The following is a 19294-nucleotide window of genomic DNA, read 5'->3' on the forward strand; positions in this document are numbered from 1 at the left end:
ATTAAATAAAATAACAGAAGGTGTCTGTACCCCAAGGCAAGTGGGGAGCCTTACTTTCTCCAGCTGCACAAGAACAAGCCTCCTCCAAGGATAAAAACTTTGAGCACCAAAGAAAACCCGTTCCACAGGGCAAGCTTCAGAGTTGGATAGGCCATGGTTCAAATCCTAGCTCTGCCACTTACCAGGCATTTACTCATTTGTTATTTTATTTGTTCCTTTTTCATTATTCTTCTATTTATTCATTCAGTACATAAGTACCAAACCAAATTTACTAAACAAAATGTTACTGAGGATCTACTTTGCACCAGGCACGGTGCTGTAGATACAGAAATGAGTAAGACTAACAAGGTTATATTTTTATGGGAGAAGAGAAATGGACAATGAACACCTTTAGCATCAACATTTTAAAGCCCTCCAAAATGATTAGAACAGTGGTTCTTAACTTGTGGCCCTTTAAATACAGTTCCTCATGTTGTGACCCAACCATAAAATTATTTTTGTTGCTACTTCATAACTGTAATGTTGCTACTGTTATGAATCGTAATGTAAATATCAGATATGCAGAATGGTCTTAGACGACCCCTGTGAAAGGGTTGTTTGACCGCCAAAGGGGTCGCGACCCACAGGTTGAGAACCGCTGGATTAGAATGAGGTTCAACAACCACTGCTCAAAAGTCAGAGCCCAACAGTCATCCCACAGACAGTTATTGAGCATCGACTGAGTGGCAAGTATCTTTTAGGTTTTGGGTTCCAACAAGAAAAGTAAGGAAGAAAAAGATTTAAAAAACTAAGAGAATATTATTCAGCTATAAAAAAAAAAGAATTAAATCTTACAACTGTGCTAAGGGCATTATGACAAGTAAAATATGTCAGACAGAGAAAGAGAAATACTGGATGATCTCATTTATATGAAATACAAAAAAGCAAAACAAAACAGAACAAAAATCCAAGAGAATGGTTTGGTGGTTGCCAGAGGTAGGGATGTGGGGTGAGGGTGGATGAAGAGGATCAAAAGGTACAAACTTCCAATTATAAAATAAATAAGTCCTAGGGATGTAATGTACAGCATAGTGACTATAGTCAATAATACTGTATTGCATATTTGAAAGTTGCTAAGAGAGTAGACATTAAGAGTTCTTATCATAAGAAAATAATTTTTGTTACTATGTAAGGTGACAGATGTTAACTAAACTTTATGTGGTGATTTCATAATATATACAAATATTGAATCATTACGTTATATAACTGAAACTAATAAAATGTTAATTATATTACATTATTATCATTGTACTAGAGGCCCAGTGCATGAAATTTATGCACAGGGGTGAGGGTGGGGGTCCCTCAGCCCAGCCTGCACCCTCTCCAATCCAGGACCCCTTGGAGGATGTCTGACTGTTGGTATAGGCCCAATCCTGCAGGGAACGAGCCTAAACCTGCAGTTGGACATCCCTCTTGCAATTCGGGACTGCTGGCTCCTAACCACTCACCTGTCTGCCTGCTTGATTGCCCCTAATCCCTCTGCCTGCCTGAGTGATGGCCTCTAACTGCCCTCCCTGCTGGCCTGATCACCCCTGACTGCCCTCCCCTACCTGAGTGATGGCCTCTAATTGCCCTCCCTGCTGGCCTGATCACCCCTAACTACCTCTGCCTTGGCCCCCCACCACCGCCACTGTGGCTTTGTCAGGAAGGAGGACTGGATGACCAGAAGATGTCTGGTCAACCCGGTCTAATTAGCATATTACCCTTTTATTAGTATAGATTATAAGTGATATAAATAATATGTTATAATTACATTATTATATTATATATAATATATAATATTATATTAATATTATCTTGTTATATTACTATGTTAAGGTCAATTACACCTTAATTTTTAAAAAACTGACAAAGATTGAAAAACCAGTAAGTGGTGGAATGGGGATTTGAAGCTAGAGGCTCCTGTGTCTATGCTCCTAGACACTGCGTTACACTGTCCCCTAGACGATAAATGGGAGGTCTGGGGTGCCACAGAACTCTAAACCATCTCTGGGGCCAGAGGAGGATTCTCTGTGGAGGTGAGATTTAAGCTGTGATTGAATTAAGAGGCATCTAGGCAGAGGAAATGGTTTGCAAAGCCTCAAGGTGAGAGAGAGCAGAGTATGCAGCGGGAATTCATTGTGCAATGCAGTTTGAATGGCGAGAGCAAGAGGAGAGCTGGGAAGGGGACTGATGTCAGAGCCTGTTCCCTAAGCGCAATAGGAAGTCTCAGGCTTCGTACAGGCGAGGGCTTCCTCATGAGAACTCTGCTGCCCGGGAACCCAGATTGGACTGCAGGAGGGCTGGGCTTTTTAATTTCATCTTTCAGAATCAATTTACAGACTAATGGTTCCCATCCAGGGTGGTATGGCACCTCTGGGCCATGTGGGAATGTGTGGAAATAATTTGGGTTGCTGCACTAATTGCAGATGTTAAAAATCCAGTAATGTGAGGGATGCCCCTTCCTGCCCCAAACACAAAGGCCATCTTCCAAATGCCAAGGGGGCCCCCACTGGGAAATCCAGCTATCGAGAAAGCCAGAGGCATCCCTGCTGGAATATGAATGTTATAAGCCATGATAATGCAAAAGCAATTGTATAGCTGAGAGACTGAGAAATGGAGAGGGCCAAAGAGGCAAAGGGAAATGTCAGGGCGAAAATTTATTCATCTTACATAGTGTGTGTTAAGAGACACTATCTAAATGTATGGGTCCAAAAATAGATGGTTAAGTGGATTAAAGCTATTAAGGAAGTTGAGAGAAAAGTAAAAGAGGAGGAGAGAGAAAGGGGAGAAGAAATGATATAAATAAGCTAAACTCTTTATCTCTCATAGCAGGGAGCCAGCAAACACTTGAGGTTAATGAATCAAGACGTGGAGGCAGAAATACAATATTTAGAATTATAGAGGAAACCAACAGAAAACCAGGGAGAAACCCATCAGGAAAAGAAGTGGAATCAAAGTTTGAGTTCCAGGGTAGGAAACGGCCAGGGAAAGTCTGACTCTTTATTTTATCCCTTCTCTGAAATACTGTTTGTATGTTATTTCCATCTGTATATGTCAACATCAGTGAGCTTTGGTTTCCTGCCCTTCTTAAGGCCGGCCTCTATGATGGATGTCAAATGGCCTCTCCCTCTCCGAGGAGCTGGCTCTCTTTAGCAGGGACCTGTGGAAACTGGGGGCCACCTTCAGACACGTGTCCCGAGTTTGTAGTGTGCCATCTCCTCATAGGCATGGGGAGTTCCTCCCGAGGCTGTGAGAACTTCCCTGCCCCCACTGGGTCTCCATCCTTTTTTCCTTAAGTGACTGGGGAGGATTTGTTGCTGGGAGGGATGGAGGTCAGCCCAAGAAGACAAGGGAAGATTCTCCGAGGCACCCTTATTTGCTGGAGGGCTTGCTCCTATTCCATGGGAGTCAGGTAAGAGCAGGGACTTGCTCTGAAGAGGTGGGCAGGTTCCTAAACAAGCCATGTGAGTAGAGGAGATGGGGGGAAAGGGTGCAGTCGGGTGCGTGGGGGCAAGAATTAGAATCCAGCGTGGTCTGAACCTTAGCCCTCCAAATACCAGCGCAGCGGGGCCTCAATTTGTCACTATTTTTCATATGTCCAATTGGTAGAATCACTCCTGTTTTTCTATACTGCCTTTCTGTGAGATAGTGAGATAGTATGCTGTTAGTTCCTTACGTATCTGTATCTCTTTTCTGTCATCTGTGACCTCCCTAAGGGTGACTCTGAACCTCATTCATCTTTATATACCCTGTACTGAGCATATACCTAATAAGTGCTGGTTGAATCAAGAAATAAATGAACAAATGGATGAATGAATGAATAAATGAAAGTCAAATGAATGAAAGAATGAAATGCTTACTATAACCCCTTTTGAAAACAATAGCAAAACAGAGTGTGGACTACAACAAAATTCCATTCATTTCTGGTGCATCCCTGATTGTGTGAATCTGGTGCAAGTGTGTGTGTGTGTGTGTGTTGTGGCTTCAAACTAAAGTTTAGCTGCTAAACTTGGACTGTTAACATATTCCCTGTCTTTCGACTATTCTCAGAGAACCTGCGAAATAAATGACAAGCAAACTCCCTAGGTGGCCATGATTCTGAGACACAGACAACTGGAAAGAAGTGAAGGATATAATTGGCTCTGGCTGGGGACAGTGTGTGGGTGTGGGCTGTCAGCTGGAACAGAAGGAAAATAACACATCCCCAGTTGAAAATAATTAAACAGAAATTCACTTATGCAGTCCAGCAACTGCTAGCAAACAACGGGTTGTGCAGGTTCCTGTACCTTGGCAGGCATGGGCTTCTTAAAGGCGATCTCCGCTTGCATCCAAACGCCCCTTGGGGACTCCAGCACAGACCAGATCTTCTCTTGAACCACGTGGTTCTCTTCAAAGAGATAAACAGCTAGAGTGTCACTCATTTTTAAGAAGCCATAGATGGCGTAATAAAAACGTAGACAATACTGCAAGTTTCCCTGCAGGGAGGGACCGTAGAGCCTTCCAATGTAGCCAGGCTGAGACGTAAACTTCGTGTTGGCCAGCAAGTAATACCCTGTGAACGGGACAAAGCGTCAGTGTATCCATCAGGACCAGTTTAAATAATGTAGCTCGGATTACCAAGTGGGAAAATTTGGTTAAAGTCGTGGAATTGGTCAAGAGACTATTTCCACAGGCTTTACAGGGTAAAGCATTTTCTAATATCTGGCTTGATGATAGAATAGTCTTATACTATATTGCCAATAAACCTTCTCCAATTCTAAGTAAACTTCATAAGCAAGTATAGATTTCCAACTGCATATGCCCAGATTCTGGTCATCAATTAGGAGTTATAACTATTGACCAGGGGTCAACCAGCTGCCTTAGACTGAGCACCAGTGCTGTCACAGTGAGCATAAAGCCCAGGGCAGATTTTTCCGTTCTCTCTGCGGTGACCATTGGAGATGGAGAGGTTGCAGGCTGGCCTGGCAGTCCCGGGTGAGGGAGGGTTAGTGTGTTTGGGCAGAGCCTAGTCCTCTCTCGGTCATATGTTAAACCTGCCCCTGACGAGCAGGGTTTGAATCAGATGGACCTTCCCAGATGCTGAAGATCTATATCTTTCCCTTATTCCTTCTAAATAAAATAGAGAAAAATGAAATAAACGACTTCCCTCCCACCCGCTTCTCCACCTCCATAGTAAGAAATAATAAAGTCCTCACCTAAAGTTGTTGATAGATTCTGCGACTTAATTGAAAAGACATAAAATGAAGCCAATTTTACCAAAGGCTAATTGATGCAACAAGAGTTAGGTTCCTACAGCAGCCCATCAACATTAAACAATACGCATTGAATAAAATGAGTCATTTGAGGACCTGCTGTACTCCACATGTTTTCTTTTCCTTCTCTGCTCCTCTCCCTTTACATTTTTGGGGGGGCGCCTCAGTCTTTGCTATATAGTTAGTTTTACCCAGTTATTTAACTCACTTGGGAAAAAGTTCTATTTCACAGGAGTGAGATTATGAACTGAACTGTATGTGCATATGTCAAAGCCCTAACTCCCAATGTGACTGTGTTTGGAGACAGGGCCTTTCAGGAGGTAATTAAGGTTAAATGAGGCTATAGGGTGGGGGCCTTAACCCTATGGGACTGACGTCATAAGAAGAGGAAGAGACACCTGAGATCTCTCTCCGCGAGGACACACTGAGAAGATGCCAGGAAGGGAGGGCCTGCAAGAAACCAATCCTGACAACACCTTGATCTTGGACTCCCAGCCTCCAGAACTCTGAGGAAATAATTTATGTTGTTTAAGTCACCCAGTCTATGGTGTTTTGTAATGGCCGCCCAAGCAGACTAATCCAGGGGACCACACAATAGCCAGCCATCTTTGTGAAACCTACATTTAATCACTCTCTTCTCTACTTAACACCTTTCAATGGCTTCCCATTTCCTTTATAATAAAATCCCAAATGCTTACTCTGGCCTGCTACAGCCATGATCTGTCTCCCTCTCTAACTTCCTTCTCCTCTCTATGGTGCTGCCTCACTAACCTCCAGTATCTTGGAGAGTCCAACTCTTTCCAAGCTCGAGGTCCCCACAGATGCCCTCCCTTCTGCCTGGATGACCCCCATTATCCTGGCTAATTCCCACTCCCCTCAGAAGGGGACTCCCTGAATCCCCAACCAATAATAGTTTTTCCCCCTCTATTCTCTCTGAAAGCTCACTCTTCATTTCTTTTATTGCACTTCCCATAGGTCATAATTATGGGTTTATCTGTGTCTATATTTGTCTAATGTCTCTCCTGTCCATTGAAATGACTGTCAGCCACACAGAACAAGCTTCATACCTGACTTGCTCACTATTGTATTCCCCAGGAGTTAGTCTGGCCAAGGTCAGAATAGGTTTTTGTAGGGCCTGTGCTTATACAAGTTAAGCAACCTCTGAGAAAAAAAGTACAAAATTACAAGTATAATTTTGCAAAGTCCCCCTTCAAGGCAATTCTCCCCCGTGTCCAGTGTGTCAGTAATTGTCGAATAAATAACTGAGACACTAACTCTTTGAGAACCAGCCCTTTCTACCAGTGTCTACTAGCATGAGCTTCACAAGGGAGCCATTAAAGCGATATGTGATCCAGATACAGGGAGCTCACACTGGTTTCTAAGAGTCCCTTGTAGAGAATCCATCAAGTGCCCACCAACATTTCCAACAGCTTTTATTCCCCCACAATATATATCTTTCCTCACAGTGAAATATCCATGGCATAAAATTTACCCTTTCGATTATTTTCAAGTGTACAATTCAGTGGCATCTAGTTCATTCCCTATGCTGGGCAACCACCATCGTTATTCAGTCCCAGAACATTTTCATCACCCCCAAAGGAAATTCTACACCCATGACACAGCAACTCTCCATTTCCTCCTCTCAGCCCGGGGCAACCACTAATCATTTTGTCTATAAATTTGCCTATTCTGAACATTTCAGATAATTGGACTCTGGTAGCTTTCTAAAGGTACTTCTCCATTTAAAGCGAAGAGCAAGATAATTTGCAAAGGGTTGGCTATTAATTAATCGGCAAATATTATTGCTAGCCCAGCAACTTGAATTCCAGTTTTAAAAAATGGTCAAATGCAAGATCAGCAATTGTCTTTGCCTCTTTACAGCTGCCTTCTTCTTCTTTTTGAAGTCTTGGTAAATGTGGGATAAGAATGGAGAATGGAGCATGAACAGTACCCCCACCTTGCCCATCTGCTCCATCCCCCTCCCCCGAAGTCCCCACAGGAATGATTCCTGGTTTACCTAAGCCTGAAGTGTGGTCCCCGGCCCGATACATGTTTGGTTTTACTTTCACTCGGGCCCAGCCCGGACCTTCTTTATCTTGGTAAAAGTTGCAGAGATCCTCCTCAAAATTGCAGCTGGCTTCTATGGCACTGAAAGGAAGCTCTAAGCAAAGCAGAACCAAAGTTAAAGTGTGCTTAACCCAAGGCTTTCAAAGGACTTCACCAACTGATTGACAAATACATACACATTTGTACCAGGAGAAGTAAAACACATCAAAATATTTTCAACCTAATGGCACGGTGACAGGTTAGCATCAAATCAACTTGTCAGCATGGCAGGAAAACTGTTCTTTTCCTCCCTAAAGGGATGGAAGAAGCTCCTTTCACATTCTATACAACAATAAAGCAGTGCCAGACTTCAAGAGAAATTTCTTTTCATGCTGTAGAGTGTGCACATTTATTCATACACTTCTTTGCAATTCAAAATTCATTCATACAAAATTAAAAGGAAAGAGAAAAGATAGGGATTTTAGGAAATCCTTAACTTATCTTTAAGATAGATATTTTAGAAATAATATTTTCCAGAAAGAATTTTCTTTTGTTGATCAATCTCTGTGGCAGAAGCACAGCCACCGTCTATTTATAATTGACATTCTTAGTAGGAGCTGATCTGCTGGGAGAAAATCATTACTTAGTATAAATCACACGATGCAAAAAGATATATCAATTCTGTCACCGATACTGCTATTTTTCTGGTTTATGCTGAGTTCCAGTATCATTTACCTTGGTTTATAAATGCCCTCTCATTCCAGATTGCTGGAGGGAATGGCATATAAATTATTTCTGTTCTTTTAAGAATAACTTAGTCCTAGCAACAAATTATTACAGACCTCACTGGGAACCAGACTTTGAGACACATTCAATGTAGCTGAGTGGGATCCTGTGCTGCATGCTGACATTGCGGTACTGGTCCAATCTTTTAGGGCAAGAGAGAGGGGGCACTGTTTTGAATACCTGGAAAACCATCCTTAGAGGAACATTGGAGTTCTTGGAGCAGTGATCTAATGAAACAGGGAGCTATTTAGGGACAAAGACTACTACACTCTCAATTTATCAATTGTCAAAGCAAGAAAACATTCAAGTGGGCTGAGGAACTGGCCCAGATTAAGGGGACAAAAGAGGCAGGACAACTTGGTCCAGGAAACCAACAGTTATAAATTGGCATTATTGGGGCCATTGGTAAATTAGTATATGGGCTATAGTTTAGTTGATAATATTCTATCAGCATTCAGTTTCCTGAAGTTAATCATGTTGGAGAACATGTTTGGTTTTAGAAAACATACATCGAAGTATTTAGGGGTAAAGGGGTATAATGTCCACAACCTACTCTTAAGTGGTTGATAAAGCAGATGATGTTAACAATCTGTAGATCTGGGTGAAGAGTATACAGGAGTTCTTGATAGTATTCTTGCAAATTTTGTCTGAGTTTGAAATGATACAAAAACACCCAGTTCTAAAAACACTAAGTTAAGAAAAAACACCGTGACCAACATTACAAAGAAAAGAATAGGAATGTTCCTGTACATCTGGAACCTGACTGTGTCTCAGATGACACACCCCACAAGGGCAGAGAAAGAACACCCGACAAGCCAGGGCGGCCTCAGCTCTAGGACCCGTAGGTTAGCCCCACACTGCTCGGCCTGCCTGTCAGCATCAGGCAGTATCTTTAGGCCATGAAGACAGTCTTTCAAAAATGAAAACGATGTCATACAAACAAGGACTCTTTGGCATCCCCCATGGAGATTTGGTCTCATGGGAGACCCCATGATGGTCTCCAGTCTTAGTCATCCCTCTGCCACTTAGTAATGAAAAAAAAACACCACCACCAAAACCAAAAACAAATGAAAATTTAAAAGCTACAGAAAATGGCATGGCATTCCGCAAAGCCATGCTCAATGAGAACGGCAGGTCAGTGAAATTACTCATCAGGAACATATGGCACAGAACATGCCCCTGGGAGGCCACAAGAGAATCAGAACCCATTTATTAGGTAATTAGGAGAGGGTGGGAGGTGGTATTAAAACTTGAAAGTAAGCAAAGATCACCTCTCTTCATGGTCACCAACTGAGTCATACAGAAAAGATTTTTCTGAGGATGAGATTATATTCTTTTGCTACATAATTTAGTCCTAGAAATGGATTTGTCCACGATCCTGAGTTTTCATAAAACAAAAATCTCAAAAGCATAATTCAGAGCCTAAATCTTTCCCACCAGAATGCTTTTTCAACCATGAGATAGTCTCTAATTCCTGAAATTGGGGCCAGAGGGCCTGTTTGTGGCCCAACATGAGCTCTTCAGAGCTCTGCGGTGGGGAAACGCCTTTGCTTCCAGCTTGTTTCAGAAGCACCTGGTCAGGTGTTGTTATTGGTGAATAACAAGATTGGTCACAATTGAGCTGCAGGGGAGTGTTAATGACATATTTGAAGCATAGGAAGGATCAGGCAGTTGGAAGCCCCCCCCCGCACAAAGTCCCTAGCAAGGTACCAATAAGCATTAAAATGTAAGATTTAGTTAGTCCCTTGCCTTTTGACATTTGAACTTTTTAGAAATGAGAGGCTTTGAAGATAATCTAATCAGATGGAGGGTTACTGCAGTTTGAGAAGAATCGGCGGCAGTGTTTCTCATCTTTTGCTCTGCTCCTTGGAGTTCACAGTGAGGAACACAGTATCTGTCCTAGAGATTTAAAAACTCGCCAGCCGCTGTGCAGCTAGAGGGATCTGGGTGCTATGTGGTCTCTAGGCTGCTGAATTAGCACAGTAATTTTATTTAGCAGGAGCCAGCGAGGCCGGGACAGCTCCAAGTGGCTTGGGGAAGAGAGTGAGTGGGACCTGGAACCAGACCAAGGAATCATGATGGAGCAGAGGCTGGGCCAGTGACCAGGCTGGGGAGACGCTTGAGGGCCTCTGAGCTAAGGATGGCTATGGCAACTTCAGCTGTAACCAAGGCAACAACTGGAGCCAGGTTGTCAGTTGAACAAGAGATCTGGGTAGTGTGTTGTTATTGGTGAATAACAAGATTGGTCAAGATTGGGAGTTAGGCCCAGTTAGACCCCTCCCAGTCCCTGGCCTTGGTATGGGGTGGACCCAACCTCAGAAAGGAGTTGGGCCTGCACGGGGCAGAATGGTGAAACTTTCAGTTTGAGGTTGAGCATTAAGGCAGGATTCCTAGAAGTGAATGGAATCACCTGTCAGGCATTCAAGATTTACAACCTAAAAGGAGAGCTTCCTATGATCTAGATCAGCAGTTCTCAACCTGTGGGTCGAGACCCCTTTGGCGGTCGAACGACCCTTTCACAGGGGTCGCCTAAGACCATCCTGCATATCAGGTATTTACATTACGATTCATAACAGTAGCAACATTGCAGTTATGAAGTAGCAACGAAAATAATTTTATGGTTGGGTCACAACATGAGGAACTGTATTTAAAGGGCCAGAAGGTTGAGAACCACTGCTCTAGATCTAATGGTGGAAGGGAGGGAGTCTGTTGGGGGGGGAAAGGCAAGTGCTGGAACTCACGGCGGGAGGGGTGGGGTGGTCTCACGGTCCTCTGGAGCACCCTGGGAATACTCGGGGAGCAACACGACATTGGTGTTTAATCCCTGTGACTCTGCGATGTGTTTCAGGTCAGGGAAACTGGACTAAATCTAAGCCCAACCAGATGGTGGAGAGGAGACGTTCCATGTGTTGAATTAATTCCTGTCTCGGCCTACTAGGGAGGTGCGGGGGGATGCTAGACCCAGCTGGGAAAAGCACAGACAGCAAGTCTGGAGCTAAGCAAGATAAAGACAAAAAATGTTGGCACCTGTTATGAAACAGAAGGGCATAAACTATTTGAGAAATGTAAGATGAAGTATGAAAACCAAAGGGCTCAGCTTCTAAGACTCCGAATCTGGCTCACAACTGCATAATGAAAGGCACAAGCAGGCTCCGGCTCCCACATCCATCAGGGCAGTGGCCTTTGCTGGTTCTCTTTAGTTTTAATCTGAGCCCCTGTTCTCTAGGGAATGGATGGGACTATTTTGAAAATTAAGTAAATAATATTAAGTTTCATGATCAAGCAGTTTCTGTGTGCCAGTCTGCTGAGGCCTTCATAGACATTAACTCATCAGTCTTTCTGACAACACTATGGAACAGATTCTTCCATCCTGGTCGTATAAATGTGGAAATAGTGGCTTAATTAATAAGCCCAAGGTCACACAGCATGTAAGTGGCAGCGTAGGGATGTGAATGCAAAGTCCTGGCTCCCGAGCGCACCACTGTGATCACGTGTTTAAACCATTTTAAAGCAAAGTTGGTACGTTGGTAAGTTCTCAAGGCCAATTTGGAGTCTTGATTAACCTAACTATAAGCCAGTGATGGCGAACCTTTTGAGCTCGGTGTGTCAGCATTTTGAAAAACCCTAACTTAACTCTGGTGCCGTGTCACATATAGAAATTTTTTGATATTTGCAACCATAGTAAAACACTTATATTTTTGATATTTATTTTATATATTTAAATGCCATTTAACAAAGAAAAGTCAACCAAAAAAAATGAGTTCACGTGTCACCTCTGACACGCGTGTCATAGGTTCGCCGTCACTGCTATGGGGTGTCCCTCCAAAATGTATGTTTCTTTATTTTCAGATTTAACCCATTGGAGTTAATAATTCTTCAAAGTGTGAATACATTTATTTGGGATACCCTGTATATAAAAATGTGGAGGAAGGGTCTTTATGTGGGCTGGGTTTTACAGACTGAGGGGCCAGCAGCCCTTTTAATACATGGTCCTTATTTGAGACAATGTTGGGATCTCTCTCTTCCGGTCACCACTCAGTAGGAAAGAACACACATATATTCTGTATCTTTTTAAAAGGGAAAGTATTTCCAAACATTAGTTCAAAAGTGGCTCAGTAGATTCTGTGACCTCCCAGCTGCCTCTTCATGCCACCCTCTAGCCAGTGCAGATAATGAATAAACACCTCCTTTTGCACACATGTTACTTGGAAATATAAACGTTCAATGTAAATGCCTAGTGACCAAGAAAAATTTTCTAAAAATAATGATAATGAGGTTGTAAAACTACTATTGAGATGTTAGCTGGAGATGGGATTAGGGAGCAATCAGATTTAGAGAAGTAAACAATTTTGCCTTCTGTGTTCTGCTACATTAAGAGATTTTTTTAGTCTTTGATTACAGTTTAGATTAAATAATTTTAATGAACTTACATAAATCCAGTCTAGTTCTTTCCATTTCACTAGCTTTTATTTAAAAATTAGAATCAGTAAAAATAATATTTGGTTTCATCAAATTAGTATGTTTCTCTCTAACTTTGGGGTAACAGTTTAGCCTGAATAGAAAATATTATCTTTCTTGAAAGTCCCCCTGCTTGTCGAATATATCTGAAACCATCTTAAGTTAGATATGAACTCTATCTTAAGTGAAAGCCAAGACTATAAAGGCCAAGTTCAAAAATCTACTTTCCATAGTCCATAACCCAAAAGAAGGGCTCAAAAATAAAATGGGAAGACTACAGTATCTCCTTGGGACCTCTCAAGGAAACAAAGTCACTGAAGTGTAAGGTCAATTGCATTTACCTGGGTTATCATTAATACAGTGTTAGACTTCTTATTCTAAAACATCTGTTTTCTAATGCACATTGAAATGGTTTGCTTACCTATTTTTCCAAAAAGTAAAAATTTCTTCTTTTTCAATCACCAAGTTTATAGAAATTACAAAATTAGCCATCATAAAGTAACCTGAGGGTTCACTTAGAAAGAGAATTTAAATTGAGTACATAATATTTAACAAAAAACCATCATATACTAATATCTTTAAACATGAGGACATTTATAGGTCTTGAATACATCACATTGGAAAGAGTTTCCATAATTCTACTCAGTAGATTTTGAGTTATTTCCTACCTACCCATCCACCTGTCTATGAACTCAAGGTATCTATTAAAGAGAAAGATGTGGAAAGAATGAGTATTATTTAATTTTCATATCCTAATAGATAGGAAGATGAAAGCTCCTTAGTACCTGACCAGGGCCTGTGGTGTCAAAAAAATTAGATTCACTCTGTGAGAAGAAATAAAGAGTAATATAACCAATAAAGTGACTATTCAGTTAAGTAATTTTTTAAGGATGAGATCATAGAAAAGGTAACGAAATTAGAAACATTAAGACAAGTCCTGACCATAGGCATCTACTGAGAAGGAAAATTCCAAATGTAAAGGAAAAGAATGCTTACCTGTCTGGTTTTGGCAGTGAACAGGAGAGAAAGAAATATCGTCCAGGGCAACATATCCTCCGTTGGGACCATTGAAAGCAACTTCAAAAATAAGCTGCGGAGGAAAATGATAGAGTGTGCTCCAGCTCCACATATTTTCTCTTAGGCTTAAGTGCTCTTAACCATGATGGAGAATGATGTGTCTATAAGCCAGGAGATGCCAAGTTATAGGTCGTTGGGACCTTGAAAGCAACTTCAAAAATAAGCTGCGGAGGAAAATGATAGAGTGTGCTCCAGCTCCACATATTTTCTCTTAGGCTTAAGTGCTCTTAACCATGATGGAGAATGATGTGTCTATAAGCCAGGAGATGCCAAGTTATAGGTACTTATGTCCCTAAATAGAGGAGTTTGGGCAGCTCCCTCTTCAACCCACAGTCTCTTTTAAGAAGAGTAAATACTAAGCCCCACGTTGAATTTTATTGAACTTTGCCCCTTCCCTGAGCAAGCCCCACATTGAATTTTATTGAACTTTGCCCCTTCCCTGAGCGTCAGCTAAAGAACCGATGTCACTTTCCCAAAGAATTACAGAATTCTGTAATTACAGAATTACAGAAGTGACAGTTTGCATTATGAACTTCAACTAGAGACACAACAGGCTATTTGCAGAAAGCAGGTTAGGTCCCTCCCTGCACTTCACAGAGCACTAAGCCCCTCTAAGGCCTCTGCCTTTTTCATACATGAAATTCTGTGTGAGGGTCCTGGACAAAGATGATGCAGTAAATTCTCCTGATACGTAAGACATGATAAGGCCCAGAAATTCCATACTAGATGTTAGAATTCCAGGAATGTCTGAATGGCTAGAAAGAACATGGGGTTAATGCATTATCCCCTTTAATTTTGCTCTTCTCTTTGACACCAACTCTGAGTTCAATCAACCTCCTTCTACCTGTGACCAGGGGGATCAGGTGTGCTGGGCACAGCATTCGCCTGTATTGGGAAAACCACCCAAGTGTGAATCTACTCTTGTGAATTGATAACAGTGTTGAGTATGAGATGAAACTCAAATGCCTACAAAAACCAGGCAGGTCATGGACCTGGGCTTGGGGTGATGGAGTAAGAAAGGGTGCAGACCGTGGTGAAAAGGGTTTGGCTACTACTTTGTCAGTTGCTGTCACGTGGGAATTCAGGCCTAATATGTCTGGATCTACCAAATTGTCAAGAGGACCCAGATCTCTAGGTTTTTACTTGAAATCTTTGGATATTTTTTAATGTTTGTAATTAATTTAAAAATTAAAACAAAAAATAAACAAAGCAAAAAACAAACAAACAAACACACCTCTACAGCAGCTAGGAAAATCATTGTGGACTTAGATTTGACCCACAGGCTTCTAGTTTCAGCCTCTTCTGAACAGGATAGTGTCTTGGAGGCAGACAGACCAGAGTTCAAATCCCATTTCCATTGGTTACAAGCTCGGTGGCCTTGGGTACATTGCTAAACCTCTCAGGGCCTCGCTTTTCTTATTTATAAAATAAGCATAATAACACCAACCTTGTAGGACTGTTGAGATTCAATGAGAAGATGTACATAAAGATCAGAGCATGCAGTCAGGTGCATCATGAGCTCTGAATTAAACTCATGCCTTTTTCTTGGTTTGACCCTGAGCCCAGCTAGCCACTAATTGGCTTGCGCAGGCCCCTTCTCTCCTCTGGGTCTCAGTTTCTCCATTTTTGAAAAGAAAAAAAAAAAAGAGTTTGGACAAGATGGTTTCTAAGGTCCCTTTTAGCTTAACAACAGTGGTCCTGCAGAGGCCTGGGACCTGGACTCAGCAAAATCCATGAGGGGCCTGGAAGTTTATCTCTGGCAAGGCAAGAAGCGCTGAGGACAAAGGGAACAGATGTGGGCAAATGAGAAGGGGCAGATGAAGTTTGCACACTTAGCACTGGTCCATGAAAGCCGATAAAGGACGTGAATGGCAGACCTTATCTTACAGAGCAGCCAAATGAGAATGATTATTTCAGATCAGAATAAGCTCATATGCCCATCACAGCTCATGTGCCACTCTCTTGCTCAGAAAGAGCGTCTCAAATGCTTGTTTGCCTCTTTAAAATTCATCAGAGAATACGGTGACATTAAATTCACTGTTTTCTGCAGGATACGTTTCTTTTCCTGGCAATTACTGAGAGCAAATAATGCAAGCATAATGAGTTCAGACTACTAGAGCAAATGCCACACGTGTGAATCAAAAGGATATATAGTGAAGTTCAGTAATGCCCAGCATTGAGTTTTTAAAAAATTGACGTCTCATCCAACAAATGTTGCCTAAGGAGTTTATGGTTGAAGCTAAAGAGTTCACAAGGAAAATGCTGTGTGTGTGTGTGTGTGTGTGTGTGTGTGAGAGAGAGAGAGAGAGAGAGACTCATTTGACTTTGAAAGAAGGAAAAACTATTTCTGAAGCAGTAATGTGCATTTCTCTTTCTCCATGTAACCCAAGCTCACAGAACATTTCCCACTGAGCTGTGAGAGCAAACCGAGGCCTGGTCAGCCTTTGGGAGGAGCACTGTGCTCTTTCTGGGCTGTATTGGGGGGAAAAGGGGTCCTCAGAGGGTCGGGGAGTGGCAGGCCATCAGTAGACAGGACATGACAGAAACCAAGACCCAACCCCAACCCTCTCTGAAGCTCCACGTCAGGCGAGCAGATGGCACCACCCAAAAGCACCCAGAGGTTAATCCCCTCCTCTTGCACTTTCTGGGGAACAGGGAAGAGACTGTAAAAAGCACAAAGTGAAAAGCAGGGACAATGATAACCCGTGGTAACTAAGACTCTGCTATAGCTCCAAATCTGCACCCCACTGTGCCCCACTGATTCGAGAGGTCCTAGGGGTCCTCAGACAGAGTGGGCCTCTCCTTCAGCTTCCGGTCAGATTTCAGCTCAGGGACTTTTCTACGTGCCCTGCACTCACCAGCTGTGTGACCTAGATGAGAAACAGCACACTCCTCAGACTCTCCATTTCTCTTCCTCACTGGCGTTATGGGGATATTTATCTACTTCATTGGATTGTTGTAAGTACTAGACTATACATATGCATTAATCTATATGATTAGAAAAAAAGGTATTTTAAGGAAAAACATCAAAATGTTCATTGTTCTCATCTTTGCCAGGTTGGCCCTGGCTATTTTAGTTTGTTTTGCTTTCCTGAATTGATTAATTCTTCTGCATTAGACATTCATCACTCATGTAACTATAAAAGTTTTAAAACCAAAGGACCATTGTTTCAAATTCAGACCACAGGCATAACTTTAGTTCTGATTTTTATGACATTATTTATACCATAAAAGAGAAAAGAAGAAAAGTATTATTTTTCTAGGAAGACTATTCCTTCAAATAAGGGAATAGAAATAACCTTCCTTATAATACTCCTTATAACTGCTCGCAGGAATGAAAGTTCAAAAGTGACTTCCACTTAGAAGGCATTGATCTTTTTTGAGCTTCTACGGTGCAAGGTTCAAAGGAGGGTGGGCCCCCCAAATCTAGTTGGTGACAGACTTTTCCATATCCATCCTTAGAAAAAATAGTCGTGTTAGAAAATGAAGGCGATAAAGGAGGAAGGCAGAAGGGAATACAAAGAAGGGAGAGAAGTGGAGAGGGCCGAGGAAGGGAAGAGAGAGAACAGATTGAGATACAGCGGAGAAGAATGAGTGTGAGACTGTAGCACCTCCATACCTCCATCTCTGTGTGGGCAGCACCCTGCGTTGTGGCCGGGTCAGGGCCCATGGGAACACCTACCTCCATGGGGTACGGGGCACTGAACTCCACTTCAGCGAGGTTCCAGGCAGGATTCCCTGGGCTGTTGGTTTTCCAGATCTCCTCATAAAGGCCGGTCACATCCCGAGAATACAGGGAGAAGACATTGTCATTCCCCTGCTGGAGTTGGTAATAAAACGACAGGCAGCCAGACATGGGGGCTGTGGTCACGGGGGAGATGAGCTGTGCCACCTCCTGGAAGTGCTTGATGTAAACCGAGTCCACGTACATGTAATGGCCTGGAGACCACAGAGAAGAGAAAACACAGCATCAGACGGGCTGGGATTTTCAGATGAAATGGTGTTCTTCTGGGATTCACTCGGAATCATCCAGTGGGAGTGATGGAGAGGAAGTGAATGAGTTACAGATGAAAGAAGTTTGGCCGTGGGTTGATGAAGGGTGCACCTGGGAGATAAATACATGGAGTTCACTGTGCTCTGCTAAATACAAGAACCATTCTTTTTCTATTCCTTACGTTTGACTGAGTAAACATCCATATAGAAAGGTAGATATATCATCTGTAAAGTGCTTGAGTTTTCCCAAGCTGAACACAGCTGTGGAAAGGAAACAGAACATTACCCCAGGGAACCACCTCCCCTGCCCCCCCGCAAGCCTTCTTTGAGTTATAAGGATTCTAAGAACATGCCAAGTGTACCATCTGTTTCCAAAAAGGCATAGAGGGGCTCTCCTATTTGTCTTTACAATATATACAAATGTCACTGCATATTCTTTGAGAAACTAAGATTTAGAATTCATACTGGATAACAAGTTGTACCTTTTTAATAGAACATGTAGGTCAATCGACACTGCGGATAGGATTAGGATTTGGAAGGTGAACTTGTGATGCACACTTAGGAAGACCTTGGTGGGCTCTGGACTCAGAGGCTGACCTCCATGGGAGGCATTTTGGTGAAATTGAGAAACAATGAGGCAGAATGGGGAGAGCCTGGATTTGGCATTGAAAGAACTAAGTTTGAATCCTGCTCTGTCTCTTACTAGCCCTGTGACCTCAAGGAAGTTACTGAATCTCTCTGGGCTTCAATTCCCTAATCTCTAGAATGAGAATCAAATACTTCTCTCATTGGGTTGGTATGAGTATGAAATGAGATTATGTATGCGATGTCCTTGGCATGTGCCTGGCACATGGTAATTGCCTAACATAATTATAATGAAAGAAAACAATGTCACTAATGATTCTAGCACCATGCTTTCCCCATGGTCTGTTTTACGTAAAGAGGAGTTATTGTTATTAGCAATTCTGTCTGCATTTATTTAAGCTGCAATGACAAAGGAATGCTATGCAATGCAGCTTCCATAGAATGGCTCTCCTATTTACAAGCTCAGAACAACTACAGCCTAATAATATCTTAGTCTTTATTACATTATGCCTAAAAGGATTTATAAGGATTCCTTTTATCCTTGGCAAAATAGTGGTAAGGCTATTAGGAAGAATATATGCAATCACACACTGGGTACTTACTTTGATCTAGCACACTGCCCAGTATGTGGTAGGCCCTCAACCGATGGCTATTCAAAGCATAAATATGGTCTCAGGAAGGTCCTCATGCCAACAAGGAAGAGGAGAAAGATGGACAAATCAAAGCTTTCTTTTTCCTGGTAGCAAATTGTCCAATCCCAGAATAACCTTTCTTGTTTAAAGATAATTTCTTAAGTCATCTTGCCAAGCCATGCAACTGTGAATACATGGAGATCACAAACTCTGCTGCTCAGAGGAGCCAGCTAGGTCAGGTGCATGACTGAAGTAGACTGGGTCAGGGAAGAAGACACCATGCATAGTTACTACAATATTATTGACTATATTCCCTATGCTGTATTTTATATCCCTGTGACTATTCTGTAATTACAATTGGTGCTTACTAATTCCTTCACCTTCTTTGTCCATCCCTCCAACCCCCCTCTCATCTTTACTTAGTCCCCCAAACCCCTTCCCTTG

General features: G+C 42.3%; 1 protein-coding gene across 2 annotated transcripts in view; it reads right to left on the bottom strand.

Moving 5' to 3' along the window:
* The window catches only part of MAMDC2 (MAM domain containing 2), a 127212-nt gene that overhangs the window by 30231 nt on the left and 77687 nt on the right, over nucleotides 1-19294 (bottom strand). For both annotated transcript variants that reach the window (XM_015565010.1, XM_006765283.2), the window contains exons 6-9: nucleotides 17323-17579; nucleotides 13560-13653; nucleotides 7291-7434; nucleotides 4308-4573 (exon numbers count right to left, since the gene is read on the bottom strand). In XM_015565010.1, the coding sequence (XP_015420496.1) occupies nucleotides 4308-4573; nucleotides 7291-7434; nucleotides 13560-13653; nucleotides 17323-17579 (761 nt within the window). The remainder of the gene's footprint in view (nucleotides 1-4307; nucleotides 4574-7290; nucleotides 7435-13559; nucleotides 13654-17322; nucleotides 17580-19294) is intronic.

Source organism: Myotis davidii, unplaced genomic scaffold, assembly GCF_000327345.1.
Source record: "Myotis davidii unplaced genomic scaffold, ASM32734v1 scaffold616, whole genome shotgun sequence".
In the NCBI taxonomy this organism is placed as follows: Eukaryota; Metazoa; Chordata; class Mammalia; order Chiroptera; family Vespertilionidae; genus Myotis; species Myotis davidii.